The 14,459-nt window shown below is 44.2% G+C and overlaps 1 protein-coding gene across 2 annotated transcripts in view; it reads right to left on the bottom strand.

Moving 5' to 3' along the window:
* LOC137447552 (ATP-binding cassette sub-family A member 9-like) overlaps nucleotides 1-14,459 on the bottom strand; it is a 31,723-nt gene that overhangs the window by 12,931 nt on the left and 4,333 nt on the right. For both annotated transcript variants that reach the window (XM_068151163.1, XM_068151164.1), the window contains exons 3-20: nucleotides 14,189-14,399; nucleotides 13,415-13,573; nucleotides 12,200-12,300; nucleotides 11,261-11,487; nucleotides 10,283-10,421; nucleotides 9,498-9,683; nucleotides 8,807-8,939; nucleotides 7,840-8,011; nucleotides 7,090-7,148; nucleotides 5,986-6,096; nucleotides 5,377-5,552; nucleotides 4,502-4,621; nucleotides 4,020-4,158; nucleotides 2,988-3,078; nucleotides 2,260-2,399; nucleotides 1,678-1,797; nucleotides 871-1,030; nucleotides 405-571 (exon numbers count right to left, since the gene is read on the bottom strand). In XM_068151163.1, coding sequence (XP_068007264.1) covers nucleotides 405-571; nucleotides 871-1,030; nucleotides 1,678-1,797; nucleotides 2,260-2,399; nucleotides 2,988-3,078; nucleotides 4,020-4,158; nucleotides 4,502-4,621; nucleotides 5,377-5,552; nucleotides 5,986-6,096; nucleotides 7,090-7,148; nucleotides 7,840-8,011; nucleotides 8,807-8,939; nucleotides 9,498-9,683; nucleotides 10,283-10,421; nucleotides 11,261-11,487; nucleotides 12,200-12,300; nucleotides 13,415-13,573; nucleotides 14,189-14,399 — 2,611 coding nt within the window. The remainder of the gene's footprint in view (nucleotides 1-404; nucleotides 572-870; nucleotides 1,031-1,677; nucleotides 1,798-2,259; nucleotides 2,400-2,987; nucleotides 3,079-4,019; nucleotides 4,159-4,501; nucleotides 4,622-5,376; nucleotides 5,553-5,985; nucleotides 6,097-7,089; nucleotides 7,149-7,839; nucleotides 8,012-8,806; nucleotides 8,940-9,497; nucleotides 9,684-10,282; nucleotides 10,422-11,260; nucleotides 11,488-12,199; nucleotides 12,301-13,414; nucleotides 13,574-14,188; nucleotides 14,400-14,459) is intronic.

Raw genomic sequence — 14,459 nt, forward strand, 5'->3', positions numbered from 1 at the left:
TTTGAGTTGGTTTCTTTTAAAACTATAAACAGTTTCATATAGAGAAGTTTCTACTTGCAAACCCCTCAAACACTCAGAATCTAAGCAAGTTCATATTTTCTCTATTCCCCAAACTCCCCTATTTTAACTTAAACTGGTTAAACACAATAGAGATTTCCACACTTTTTTTATTGCTCTTTTTCTTTGTTTGATTTAAATTTGCCTGGTCCATTACTCCCTTAAACATCAGCTCCTCATTTGGCATCACTAAAACTGGATTTGCTTTTGCTCAAAAAGAAAACACCTCCCAAAGCCCCAAGTACATAAAGGGATGTGCAGATAGAGTAAGCCAAGGCTGGTCTATCAACTCTAAGAGGACCCAGAGTGGTGCAGAAAGTGAATCAACATCCCCTGTTCTTCTTCACCTGTATCATTGAGGATGAGAAGATTTGTTGACTTGTTTTGAATTTTCTCTTTGGTGGGAACAAAATAGGAGCTGGCTGTGATTTCCCAGCTAGTGGAGCTGCCCCACAGTTGAAATGTAATGAAAGTCTTCAGCATTAGGAGGCTAAATATTCCAAAGAACAGCAATCTAGATGGAAAAACAGACCATAAGTGGGTCCAGGGGAACTCCACTTTTCACTAATTGTGTGATTTACATTGACAGAGACAAGGGGAAATTCATAACTTAAGCAATCCAGAGCTCTACAAGTAAGTTCTGACTGTGCCTATTATTGTAGCTTTGAAACATTTCCCACCACATTCTCTGCTTCCAAACATCTCCATTGAGATTTCAGCCTTCCCTCAGTCCCTCAAGGGAATGCTCAGGCCATTTGAGAAGCATCAAGTCATCATGAGGGCTGCAGAGCAGATGAGAGCTCCCATACTTACATGGACCCAAGAAGCTTTCCCTCGTGCTTGAGTTTGAAGAAGCGAATTCTCATCACAGCACGCACCTGCTGCCTCCAGAGAGCCATCCCACTCACTCTCTGTATCTCCTGCTCCAAAAGCACTGGGAGACTTTGGGTCCTCTCCTCAAGGTCTCCACCTTCTGTGTGTTCAGCATGAGAAATGCCATTATCCACAAAGCACGTTCAAAGGACGCATTTAAACCACAAACACTCAACAAGGACCTTCTGTTCTGAAGAGAGGAAGGCTTTTATGTTTTAGCCAAGAAAGAAACCAGGGCAGAGAAAAGGAGCCTTCATTTATCCAGAAGATAATTTATATTGGTGAGTTCAGACTGGCTGAACCTGAGTTCATATGGCAACACATCCCACACCTTCAGTGGCCTTGTGAAATGCCTCCTGGGTAGTTTATCTCTTCCCACCTCCTGATATGGACATTATACCCTTCTAAGGAAAATACCCTTCAAACAGCAGTGATCAGTTCCTGTGCTTAATTAAAACCCTGTGGGAAGGTGTTCTAAAAATGTGTAGACCTGGCACTTCAGGACATGATTTCATGGTCATGGTAGCATTGGGTTGGTGGTTGGACTTGATGATCTTACAGGTCTATGACTGAATTATCTAGACTTCTCCATGAAGGCATTCTTCACTGAATGGAAGTTGAATACAACTGCAACTCTTGACCTACCACGAGTCACATTTAACAGAAACTCATTCCTATTCAATTAAAACATAGGTATATACAGAACATTAATCATACCACCCCTGCAAATTGCAGTCAATATTTTACCTTCTTGGTCAATGGCTTCCTTGCCTTCCAGCTTCAGGAAAACATCTTCCAGGGTTGTCCTGCTAATCTCATAATTAACAATCCCTTGCAAATGATTGTTCTCCAGCTGGCTGAACAGATCTGCATGACAGAAACAACCCGGCTCAGCCCAGCGACTAAGGCCAATGTTGAGCAGAAGCTCAAGCTAGCATGATCAGTGTGGTACATTCTACCATGCACATCATTATCTCCATAATTTACAAGCCATGGCAAAAGTCACTGCATTCTTTGGAGGTAAATAGTGGAAAATTGAGAGCTCTTGACTACCATGGGCCTTACTAGTGGGAGAAATCTCAACCTGAAGCCAGAGGACACTCAGCAGATTTTAGTTTGTGGATTATTTAGTGGATTTTCCTCTGTTCATCTGCATTAATTTCATTAGCATCTCCATTAGAGGCTTTCTTGAAGGTTGAGATTTATGCAGCTCTGGGCTTCACAGTCCCACACAACATGGACCAGGGAATATTGGACCAAGAAATATTGAACCAAGGAAACTTTCTGCTTCCCTTTACAGACTTGGTACAATAACAAGATTTTTATTACCTGGGAAGCTATCTGTGTTTTCCAGAGGCAGCATATAACACAGCTCACTCTGCTTCTGCCCTGTCAGCACAGCATCAGGGATGTACTGTTTGACCAGGGATGATGTGAGCTCAGGGTCACACAGGTCATTCACCTGTATTCTGATTGTATTAAAAAGCAATTGTTATAATATTAAAAGGAGAAGTAAAACGCATGCATCATCCATTGAAAACACAAAGCCAGCAGTCGCTCCTCAAGCCATAAAGCAAACTCTGAAACTGGACAGCACTGTGGTGGGAATTCTTAGAGACCTCTGCAGTGCCCCTGGTTTTGCCATGCATGCAAGAAATAGTTGAGGTTAAGAATAATAACCCTGCTAAGCCAAGAGCAGAGAAAATTAATATCCAAAGTAAAACAAGTTCAGATGAAAGCCATTTTGTAAGTCCTCCTGGAACCACAGAATATGTGGAAATTTAAGCTCATCTGACTCTGGTCCCCTTTTGGCTGTGTAGGAGGTTGCAAAGTCACTTTAGCTACATGCTTGGAGCTTTCAGGCTTGGGTTCCAAAGGAAAGCAGCTCGCTTTCCAAACAGAGATATTTTTGGCAGCCTCAAAAGAATTCCAGAATGAATGGTCAAGGCCTCTATTGCTCTGTACAGAAATTCTATAGAGACATAAACTGTACATGGAAACACATCAGCCAGAAGCTTCCCATAAAAAGAGTGATGATCAAGAAGAAAAGGGTTTACCTTAATTGATAGCCAGTTCCCCATTTTCTCTTCAAGTAGAGAGATGAACCAACACACTGTAATCTCCCTTTGGAGAGGAAAGCTTTCCGATCTAAGGAGGTATGAACACAAAGGGTTCAGAGGCAGGGATTTACAACACTGCAGTAGTCTGACCTCATCCTGCTCCTTCTGAACTCAACAGACACATTTATAATCAAGTCAAGAGGAGTAAAACCTGGCCAGCCCCAAGGGGATTTTCATTTTTAAACCACTGCCTTTCTCCCAAGCATCAAGGTTAATCTTTTAATGATGCGTTCTTACAGGCTTGTGAAAAACTTCCCAAGCAGCCTGGGAGCAGTAAGGAAAGAGGAAATCTACTGAAGGGAGAACAATGGAGATCCATGAAGATAATTAAGGGACTTGAACACCTCTCCTATGAAGAAAGACTGAGAATATTTGGGCTGTTTAGTCTGGAGAGGAAAAAGCTGAGAGGGGATCTTATTAATGTCTACTAATACCTGAGGGGTAGGTGTCAAGATGTAGGCACCAGTGACAGACAGACAAGAAAGAATGGGTATAAGCTGGAACACAGAAGTTCCACCTCAACATGAGGCTGCCCAGAGAGGTTGTGGAGTCTCCTCCTCTGGACACTTTCAAAACCTGCCTGAATGTGTTCCTGGGTGTCCTGCCCTAGGTGATCCTGCTTTGGCAGGGGGGTTGGACTTGACAATCTCTGGAGGTCCCTTCCAACCCCTAACATTCTATGATGCAATGATTCTATATCCCTAATTTGTGAGGGTGCTGCTACTGCTACATCCAGAGAATATGCAGCTGCTGCATCCTCATCTTGAAGCAGAGCATGAGCAAGGGCTTGGAGAGGCCACATCAGTCCAGCTTCAGCCTTTGCTCAGCCTGGGTTGAGTGGCTGCTATCAGACAAAACACATCCAGTGAGCACAGGCTGCGTCATGGCTGAGAATCATACACAGGCTCTGCAGCAGAACACCTTCATCTGCAAAGCACAGTCAAGCAGAGTGTGGAAGCCTGGGCTCACCAGCATGAACGTCAGCTTCCTTCATGGACTGGGTGGTGAAGAGCGTCACACGGCCAGCCTGGCCTTCCTTCAGGAGGCTCCACACCTGGTGCCTGGAGAGGGGATCCAAGCCAGCTGTTGGCTCATCTAAAAGCAACACCTGCAAAGGTGAGCAAGGTCAGAACTCTGTGTGTCCATACTGCCATTTCCATGTTTACATCATTTTGTGCCATGCCTTTAATGACCTCTCCCCAAGAGTAAAACGCAGCCTGAGGTATCAGCCATTTCTTATTGCTCTTTCTTCTCTTACAATATCATTAACCTTTTAATTGAAAACATGGTCCTCATTGACCTAGATCCCTCAAGCCTTCCAGCAGCCAAGAATTAGGAAATCAGCAGACTTGGAGAGCCAGGGGAAAGGTACAAATGTCTGCTTGCTAAGTCAAAATTTAAAGCTACATGCTACAACAGGACATGCTGAGTATGTAACCACTGGTCCCTACCTGGGGATTCCCTAAAATTGCAATTCCAAGAGACAGTTTTCTTTTTTGTCCCCCACTCAGCGCATCAGCACGAACGTCCTGAAGGTTGTTGAGGTCCAGCATCATGAGAACTTTCTGCACCTTGATGATACACAAAGACAAGAGCCAGATTTCCAAAGCACTGGTCACAATTTAATGCATAAATGCCTACCGAGAGCACAGGAGAGGGAGGATAACTGAGAGACTTAAAATTTAGCTACCTTAAATTGCATTGCTTGGAGATAAAATACGGCAAATCTGAACTCTAACTCTTATGACATGAGGATGTCATAAGATCACTGCTTCCCTAAATTTAGGGTCATTCTCATTGCCACAGAACAAGGCGCTGGTGAGAATCTTTACTAATCCAATATCCCTGGTGATAATCTCTAGTAATCATAGAATCACAGAATTAACCAGGTTGGAAAAGACCTCAGAGAACATCAAGTCCAACCTATTACCTAACACCTCCTGACAACTAAACCATGGCTCCAAGTGCCACATCCAATTCTTTTCTGAACACCTGCAGGGACAATGACTCCATCACCTCCCTGGGCAGCACATTCCAGTGGCCAATTACTCTTTCTGTGAAGAACTTTCTCCTCGCCTCCAGCCTAAACTTCCCCTGGCGCAGCCTGAGACTGTGTCCTCTTGTTCTGCCACTCATTGCCTGGAAGAAGAGACCAACCCCCACCTGTCTACAACCTCCTTTCAGGTAGTTGAAGGGAGCAATAAGGTCTCCCCTGAGCCTCCTCTTCTCCGGGCTAAGCAGCCCAGCTCCCTCAGCCTCTCCTCATAGGGCTTATCTCAAGATGCCCAAAATACCATCAAACAGTGACTGACAAGCACATACCAACCTCTTGCTCTACTTCGTTCTGCTGCACCCCTTTGATGTGAGCAAAAGTTCTGAGGTTTTCCTTCACCGTTAAGATTTCAAAATGCAAATTAAACTGGGGGCAAACCCCAACCACTCCCTGAATTCCTTCCAGATCCTGTACCTCAGACACGTTGTGGTTGTATATGATTGCAGAACCTGCACACAGGAAGGAATGAAACCAATTTCACACTGGACAGAATTTCCTGGCTATAAGAGGACAGCTGACTGCCTTGTGTCCATACTTTGGATACCAATTCCAGCATTGTGGATGTTTCTTAAGTGTTTAGAAATAAAAAGGGCAAAATAAAACTATTTCAAAATATTTCAGACCAAAATTCTTCCTTAAGAACTAAACCATATTTCCTATAGGTATGGAGTTCACAGCAAACATCAGGCCATCCAGATGGAGAAAAAGCCATCTGTGCAGGCTGGGATGCTCTGGAAGCTTGTGTTGGAGGAGCAATCTGCACTGACAACAAGCCAGACTGAATGACTGAGGGAAAACCTGGGAGAGGATTGGATCTTTACCTCTTTACACTTCAAGAAACAAAATGCTTCCCTCCCTCAGCCTGCAGATCCATCATCTTACCTGCTGAAGGCTTGGAAAAGCCACTGAGCACGTTTAAGAGGGAAGTTTTCCCAGATCCACTGTGACCAAGTAATGCAGTGATCTGGCCTTCATATATGCTTAAGGACAAACCTAGAATAGAATTAGGATGAAAGCTTGTAAGAGACAGAGGAGGGGAATTTCTTTTATTGCCAAGAGGCAAACTTCCCCCCCCTCAAAAAAAAAAAAACCAGACTCCAAAACCATGAGTTGTATCTTCAGAAGTTAGGATTAAACTTAGTAAGGAACTTCCAACCATGTCTTGTCTGAATTGAGGGCACAAAGTGTTTGATATTTAAAGAATTTTGGAGTTCTCTTTTCTATGAGGTTGGTACCCTTTTGTTTTAGGGATGCTCAAGAGAGTCCACAGAAAAAAAAACAACCCATCACCATTCCAATGTGTGAGATTTGAGGAGTTCAAAGCAGCCAGACTTTGCTACCTCATTTCCTTTTAAAAGAAAAATACCTTTTTGTTGTTGTTGTTGTTGCTGTTTGAGTATTTTTGTTGTTGGTTGTTGTTTGGTTTGTTTTTTTACTCAATCTTTTGCTGTCAATTGGAGTTCTTGCTAAACAAAGGTATTTAGCAAAGATCTCATGAGGATACTATCACTGTGCTACCTCCTTGCATCCTTGCTGCTGGCAGGTGTGTGGTGCTTGAACAACAGGGCTCAGTCAGTGACAAGTGATTCAGTGCAATGGTTTAGCAGCAGACTCAACTCACTCCATGACACTCAGCTATAGTCGGGGAACAAAAATCCCCAATTTTTGTTTGCCCAAGACAGTTTACTTTTGGAAAGGGAGGCTTGAGAGGGGATTTTTAGAGTGGTTCTTTGCTGCAAATCCCACAGCTTTTAATGAGATTTCTGCTGTTCCCAGTAATAATAAACAGTGATTTTCCTGGAGTGAAGAGAAAGATAATGAACTGGTAGAAATCTGTCTGTAATTTACCCCAGCAGTTATAAACGTTGAACAATGCATTTTTAACAGTGCTGGAGGCAAATTTAAGTACATCCAGTGCATTTCAAAATAGTCTGGGTTCATACTTAGTGAAGATGAGAATACAAATAATTACAAAACCTTTCTTACCACATAAAGCCTCAGTTCTCTTGTTCTTCTTCTTGTATATCTTTCTAATATTGTTTAGCCTAAAGGAAAGGTAAAAGCAAGCTGTTACTATCCTGGCCTGTTCCCTTTTTCTCAAAATAACCTTTGAAAACTGTTGGGAGAATATTTCTCCACCTCCTCCTCCAACTGGTCCTGCTTGTTACCATCTGCAGGCACAGCCTTATAGAATTTATTTCTTACAGGCAGTGTACCAAGCTAACGTATCTTTGGAAAAGCTGTTGAAGAGGTTTTTGAAGTCAAACACAATGAACACCAAGTGAATGAAGCAGGAGGCCCCAGGGAATGGGATAACACGTTGTTATATAATTAAAAGTGATGACCCATCTATTATTCTGGCAGATTTATGTTTGCTTTCTAATAATAAGCAATGGACAGCACCAGCAACAGGCCAAACTATCCCTTAGGGATGGCAATAACAGCATCTTATGCAGCACAACACCATCCTGAAGATGACAGTGAAGGAGAACAGACTCACTGCTGCTGCTCTGCAAAGAGGAAAGTGTGAGGCAGCAGGTTGGTCCCTGGCACATAGGATGCCCCATGTCCAAAAAATGTCCAAATCCAGCTCTTCCCTCTCACACATTTGCCATTGACCTCATCACTGTACGTAAGGTGGCTCAGCCTAACATTTACTGGTGCAACATGTCTTTGCTCCCTGGAGTCAAATATAACAAACAGGACAGTATTTTTGATGCCTGCAGAAGTCCTTACCTGATGGCTTCCTTCCCATCAAAGCCTGAAGGCATGGGCTCAGTGTTATTGCTGAAAATAGGATCGTGACTGCTCCCACTGCCAGCTTGCATCCCCATGTAGCCACCCCTGGGCTTGAACCAGTATGATGGTTTCAGGAAGAACAAAGGTGGATACCGTGCTCCATACTTGCCTAACTCAGAAGCAGAGAGGGTGAGATATCAGTACAAACCTGCGATCTGTGGCAAATGTCATTTCCAGGTATCTCATCCTCCACAGCGGCAGAATATAGACTGCCAGGATTTTGTAAGGATCAGTGAATTCCACAGTTAAAGTTCTCCACTCATCCATATCTCTAAGTGCAGGTGGGGAACAGAAAGGACCTCATTGGCAATCCCTTTGGCCCAGAAGATAGAGGAAAACCAGGTCAATTCTTACAACATCCTTTTCATCCCAGTGGCTGGGCAGTTGGAATAGGAGCTCAGTGCCTTACTGCAGGGTTTAACATTGCTTTTGGAGCCTGGTTTTGAGGCAGGGTCAATGAAGTTGCTACATGCACCCAGCCTCTGGGAAAACAGGATTCTGCCCAATCCCTTTTTTTCCTGAGCAAAACAGGAAATCCAATTTTCATCCCCTGCCATAACACATCCAGGCTTGTTGCTATTAAGATGCCCTTCCACAACCTGATCAGCTCACAGAATCCTTTGGGTTGGAAGAGACTTTCAAGATCATTGAGTCCAACCATTCTCTAACTCTACCAAGTCTGGCGCTAAGCCATGACCCTCAGCACCACATCTCTGCACCTTTTAAAGATCTCTAGGGATGGGATATCCTCATTGCTGGAACATCTTCTTTGTTGCTCCATGTAGACTAAAATTTTCTCAGCTCTATCCCACCACCCCCTTCAGTATCTTTTGCCCTACGAGAGGACAGGATAACAGAAGAAAAATACAAGGAACTGAATTCTTTCTCTCATATTTTTACTCACCAGGCAAAACCTTATCAAAGTAGATGGCCAACAGCAAATACAAGACACTGTCAAGGCTCAGTATGACATATACGTTAAAGAAGGGGTAGAATCCTGGTGTAAAGGATAGTCCATGCATTTCCAGTTTTACTGCCTAGGGTTTAAAAACCAAGCACAAGTCAGAGACACTTCCTTTAGGCAGAGATACTATGTGCAAGCCACTGCTGAGTCACCATGACTATTTCCACCAGAAATCCATGCCCACTCATGAACATGATGCTGTTCCTAAGCAGAGCAATACTTTATTATGACCACAAGTACCAGAAGTGCTTCAGTAAGCTGAATTCAAAACTGTGCAGAAGAAGTTGCTCCAGCAGCAGAACAATGCCCATGGTGTTTGCTAAGGCAGCACTTGGAGCCATCATGCTTCTTGCAGATCTTGGTACCCACCAGGCACATCCCACTGCTGCAGTAATGTTCTAGAGATCAAAATTCATTGTCTGTACAGAGCTGATAGAATTGGTGATGCAGCTGAGAGTCCAACTATACTTGTTATCAATGAATCTGGGCTTCGGGAGTTAACTTTTCTTTCAACAAAACATCCAGGGCAGAGGGCTGGGTTTGGGTCATAAACAGCAAGGCAAATTATATCTGGCAGCACATTTGCTGCGGGCTGAACTGTTAGGCTGTACTGACTTTATTTTGAACATACCTGTGAGAAGCCAGCAGTAAAGACAAAAGGGATTAAGAGATTAAAAATCCACTCTAAGGATGGTGGCAGTTTGTGAAACAATGTCATGTAGCCCAGAAATCCAAAGATCATGTTAAGGGAAAACCCCACGAAAGTGGCAATATTTGAGTGCTTTAACAATGAGCTGAGCATGAAACAGAAGTGGATCTGCAACAGAGAAAAACAGGAGTTAGCAGGATGCATTTCTGCTGGTGAGTAGAAAAAAAACAACCAACACACCAAAAGGTGACAATTTAATAAGCAATATTAGAGACTCAGCTGAGAGTCAGTTCTCCCCTGCAGATGCCCATGGCACACGGAATTGTAGAACCATTGATTAGGTTGGAAGAGACCTTTAAGATCATCAAGTCCAACCATTAACCCAGCAGTACCAGGTCACCACTAAACCACATCCTTCAGCACCACATCTACAGAGCATTTAAATCCCTTCTGGGATGGGGACTCCACTGACTTGCATCATTTAGCAGATCAGACCCCGCTTGGCCTTCCAAGCAGACAGCCCCAACCTTCCCACTAATGCTGGTGCCAGAATATTTTTGCCCTAATTTCGAGCCAGAATCTCCCCAAATTTATCAGGATTGATAGCATAGCCTACAAATTGTAACCACAAGTTCCAGCAGTGGAGGAATTTTTGATGCTTTCACATAGAATGTGAATTCACAGAGAATACTCTGTAGTCACTGAGTTTTAATTAGGAAATGGGAAAGAAAGCATTGCTTCACTTAGGAACACAAAAGCAGACTTACAGATGCTATGCCATAAAGGAAATAAAACCAGAAGATTTCAGAAAAGCTGTGATACTGCAGGACTCCTCTAACGGTGATCAGCGTCAGCAGACTCGATGTTATGGTGATGTAAATGGTGTAGAGCAAGCTCCAGGACAACCTGCAAGTGAAGGCACAGCTATTGTATCTTCTGGCCTTGCCACGACATGGCCAATACAAGACACATTCGATGGCATTCATCTACTTTGGAATTCCAAATGCACTTGCATTTACAGCTTCCAGTCTGGGAAGGTGCAGCTATCCACGGCTTGCACCTTCCCAAGTCTTTGCAGATGTAACCATGCCAACAAAGAGCCACAGGACATCTAAGCAGAGGGCCTCTCAGCAGAGGCTCCGCAGTGAAGACCACTTATGCTTTCCCTAGTGATGTGAAATGCTCATGCTCAGTAGGTTTTGGAAGCCTGCTTTGATAGATCCCGTGTCCTTCTTGGGCTTCCTCATTTGCAGTTTGCTCCAAAATTTGCAGTTTCTTCACTTTTTTTGTGTGTTCTCTGTGTTCCTCCATCACTTCCTGGAGGTAAGCATTGCCTCAACACCAAGAACCTTGCTACAAGCATCTCTGCTACACGAAGAGCATTCCAAGTGCAAGCTGGAGCAGAGGAGTTTCCATGTGAGCACTGTGAGGATGATAGAGCACTGGAGCAGGCTGCCCAGAGAGGCTGTGGAGCCTCCTTCTCTGGAGACATTCAAAACCCACCTGGATGTGTTCCTGTGTGACCGGCCCTGGGTGCTGCTGCTCTGGCATGGGGGTCGGACTGGATAATCTCTGGAGATCACTTCCAACCCCTAACATTCTATGAATCTGTAACTGCTGCTGGGGTCTGGGGAATGACTACTGCTCAGCTGAGAGGTGGTACCAGGCTCGTGTCCATCCTACAAGCTAGGAGGCATCTTCCATATGCGAGATAAATTAATTCCTCTGATTACACAGAGACTCACCAGAAGGCGATGTCATGCAGCCCCATGGTCTTCATTAACACTTTGAGCTTCTTTTTCTCTCTTGTAACCTTCACTGATAAGAAGTACATGTGTGGGGAGAAGCACAACACAATGTAGACAATGAACCAAACATAATCCACTCTGTACACAGTCTTGATCAAGGGGGAGCTCAGACGAATGCCGCCGATGGACTTCATCTCTTCCCAGACAGAATGGTTTGTTTTTATCTAAGGAAAAGAAATTGGACATTCATTTGAGTGCCTGTAGTGAACCAGCCAAGAGCAGAACAAACAGGCTCTCACAAGCATTACAATTATTTTAAGGTGTTAAATAAATTAAATGAATAGAAATTCATTGGGAGTTTGGTAATGACAATGTTTTATTTGCAAGCAGCCAATAACCTCCATATTTACACAATCCCAGAATCCCAACATGGTGGGGTTGGAAGACCTCTGGAGATCATCTAGTGCAACCTCAGTGCTAAAGCAGGTTTGCTTAGATCAGGTTGGCCCAGAATCAAAATGCCCAGGTGGGTTTAGAAGCCCTCCAGAGAAGCAGACTCCACAGCCTGTCTGGGCAGCCTGTTCCAGGGCTCCAGCTCCCTCATCACAGTAAAGAAGTTTCTCCTCATGCTCAGATGGACCCTGCTGGGTTCCAGTTTGTGCCCATTGCCCTTGCCCGGTCACTGGGCACCACTGACAAGAGTCTGGCCCCATCCTCTTGTGCACCACCCCTTAGGTATTGGTAAGTATTGCTCACATCCCCTCTCAGGCTGCACTTCTCTAGGCTCAACAGCCCCAGGGCTCTCAGCCTTTCCTCCTCTCAGAGATGCTCCAGGCCCCTTAGCATCTTTGTAGCCTCCACTGAACTCTCTCCAGTAGTTGGTTGGGGTTTTTTTTAGCAGATAACTCTGGAAAGATCTACCATTATCATACTTACTTCTATAACTGCTGCATCAATGCTGGACTGCACCGAGAGGAAACCCTTGTACCAGTATGCAGGGATTTGGCAGTCAGCTGATGAAAAATTGAAGCAGGTATCTGTGTGAGCAGAAAAAAAGATGAACAAGTTGACTTCTTTGTTTCCAAACATCTGTCTCCAAATGCTTTTGCTTAAGGTGTGGGCTTGAAAAATATTTGACCTAAGAGTCAGTTCATCCAGAAGTAATTTTACTCAGCCTATTTCCTGGAGCAGTCATTTTTCTCCAAGAATAATATAGGATGGGGAGTTGGTGGCATTGGCTCCATGGGCTATCTGGTGTGGCATTGACCCTGTCTTCATGGTGCAGAGCAGCCAGCCAGGCTCAGCTCTCCTATTTTGGCAGGAGCCTAGGCTCAAAGTTCAGTGACCATAAATGTCCCTGATGCCAAATGCTGGAGAGAACTTCTAGGAAACCCAAAGCACACTGCAGTTGGGTTCACATCTATGAAGAGCCACTGACTTTTGTAAACAGAATAAAACAGCCTCCACAATTTCCATTTTCCAAGACCAGTTCTCAGCATGATCTTCCCCCTCCCCACCAACTGGTTAAAAAAATTAGGAAATTTAGGCTCTTACTCCAAGAAAGACACTGAGGTGCTGGAGTGTGTCCAAAGGGCAACAGAAGTGGTAAAGGGTCTAGAGTAGAAGTCCTATAATAAGTGTCTGAGGGAACTAGGGTTGTTCAGTCTGGAGAAAAGGATGCTCAGGGGAGACCTCTTTGCTCTCTACACTCCCTCAAAGGAGGTTGGAGCTAGATGAGGATTGGTCTCTTCTCTAAAACAGCAAGTGATAGGATGAGAGAAAACAGCCTCAAGTTGTGCCGGGGAGGTTTAGGTTGGACATTAGGAAAAATATCCTCCCTGAAACAGTTGTCAAGACCTGGAACACCCTGCCCAGGACAGTGGTGGAGTCTTCCTCCACAAAGAGCTTTAAAAGCAGTGTGGATGTAGTGCTGAGGGACATCGTTTAGTGGTAACCTAGGAGTGCTGGGTTAATGGATGGACTTGATGATCTTAAAGGTCTCCTCCAATCAAAAGGGTTCTGTGATTCTAATTGAGGAACTCTCTTGATTTCTCTTAGGTAAATAGGCTCACTTTTTGTTTGTTTTGTTTGGAGATTTTAGGATTTGTAGTGAGTAGGAAGAGGTAAACCCAAGTTCTCTAATTTCATTACCAAAGCGGTCCATCGTATCAAGTGCATAAATCAGCCCATAGCTTTGAAATCTTAGAGAATAGGAGAAGTCATCCTTAAAAACAACACCAATGACGTCTTCCTCTGAATATCCTCTTGCTTCCATTTTTTTCTCATTTTCCACCCCTTCTATTTTTATGCCTGTCATTGAAAACAAAGAGAAGAAAAGAAAAAGGATAAATCCACCACAGCTGAAACTTTGATTCCTCGTGTGGCAATATGAATGTGAGCATCATCCACAACTTGTACCCTCCCAAATGGAGATGTTCCTGTTGAGTGAGGACTGTCATGGAATCAGAGAATGGTTTGAGTTGGAAGAGATCCTAAAGATCATCCAGTTCCAACCCCCATTGCCATGGGCAGGGACACCTCCCGCCAGCCCAGGTTGCTCAAGGTCTCATCTGACCTGGCCTTGAACACTTCCAGAGAGGAGGCATCCACAGCCTCCCTGGACAACCTGTTCCAGTGTCTCACCACTCTCACTGTAAAGAATTTCTTCCTAATCTCCAGTCTAAATCTGCCCTTCTCAAGTTTAAAGACACCACTACAAGCCCCTGTATATAGTCCCTCCTTCCTCCTGTAGCTCATTTCAGGAACTGTAAGGTCTCTCCAGAGCCACCTCTTCTCCAGGCTGAACAGCCCCAACTCTCAGCCTGTCCCCACAGCAAAGGTGCTCCAGCCTTCTTATCATCTTCGTGGCCCTCCTCTGGACCCATCTACAACAGTTCAGTGTCAAGGGGTTTAGAGCAGCTTTACCTCTTAGTGAAGAATTTGAAGCCACTTTGCTCATTATTTGCCTGGTGATGTTCGTGACAGGTGTGTAGGTGAGTATGACTCCAGCAGAGTCAAAGGCTGGATCATCCAATCTTCCAAGGAACCTGTAGGGGACTTCCTCCTCTGGGAAGTGGTATATTATATTTGCTGATAGTTGTATTGTTAAGAGATAAACCATCGATGTCATCCATTCCTAGGCAAAAGCAAAGAAATGCAAAGGTGAGTGGCAGCTCAGCAATTTGGACCTTGAGTG

This window comes from Melanerpes formicivorus, unplaced genomic scaffold (assembly GCF_026170545.1).
Source record: "Melanerpes formicivorus ecotype bairdi unplaced genomic scaffold, bMelFor1.0.p_v2 SCAF_21, whole genome shotgun sequence".
Taxonomy (NCBI): Eukaryota; Metazoa; Chordata; class Aves; order Piciformes; family Picidae; genus Melanerpes; species Melanerpes formicivorus.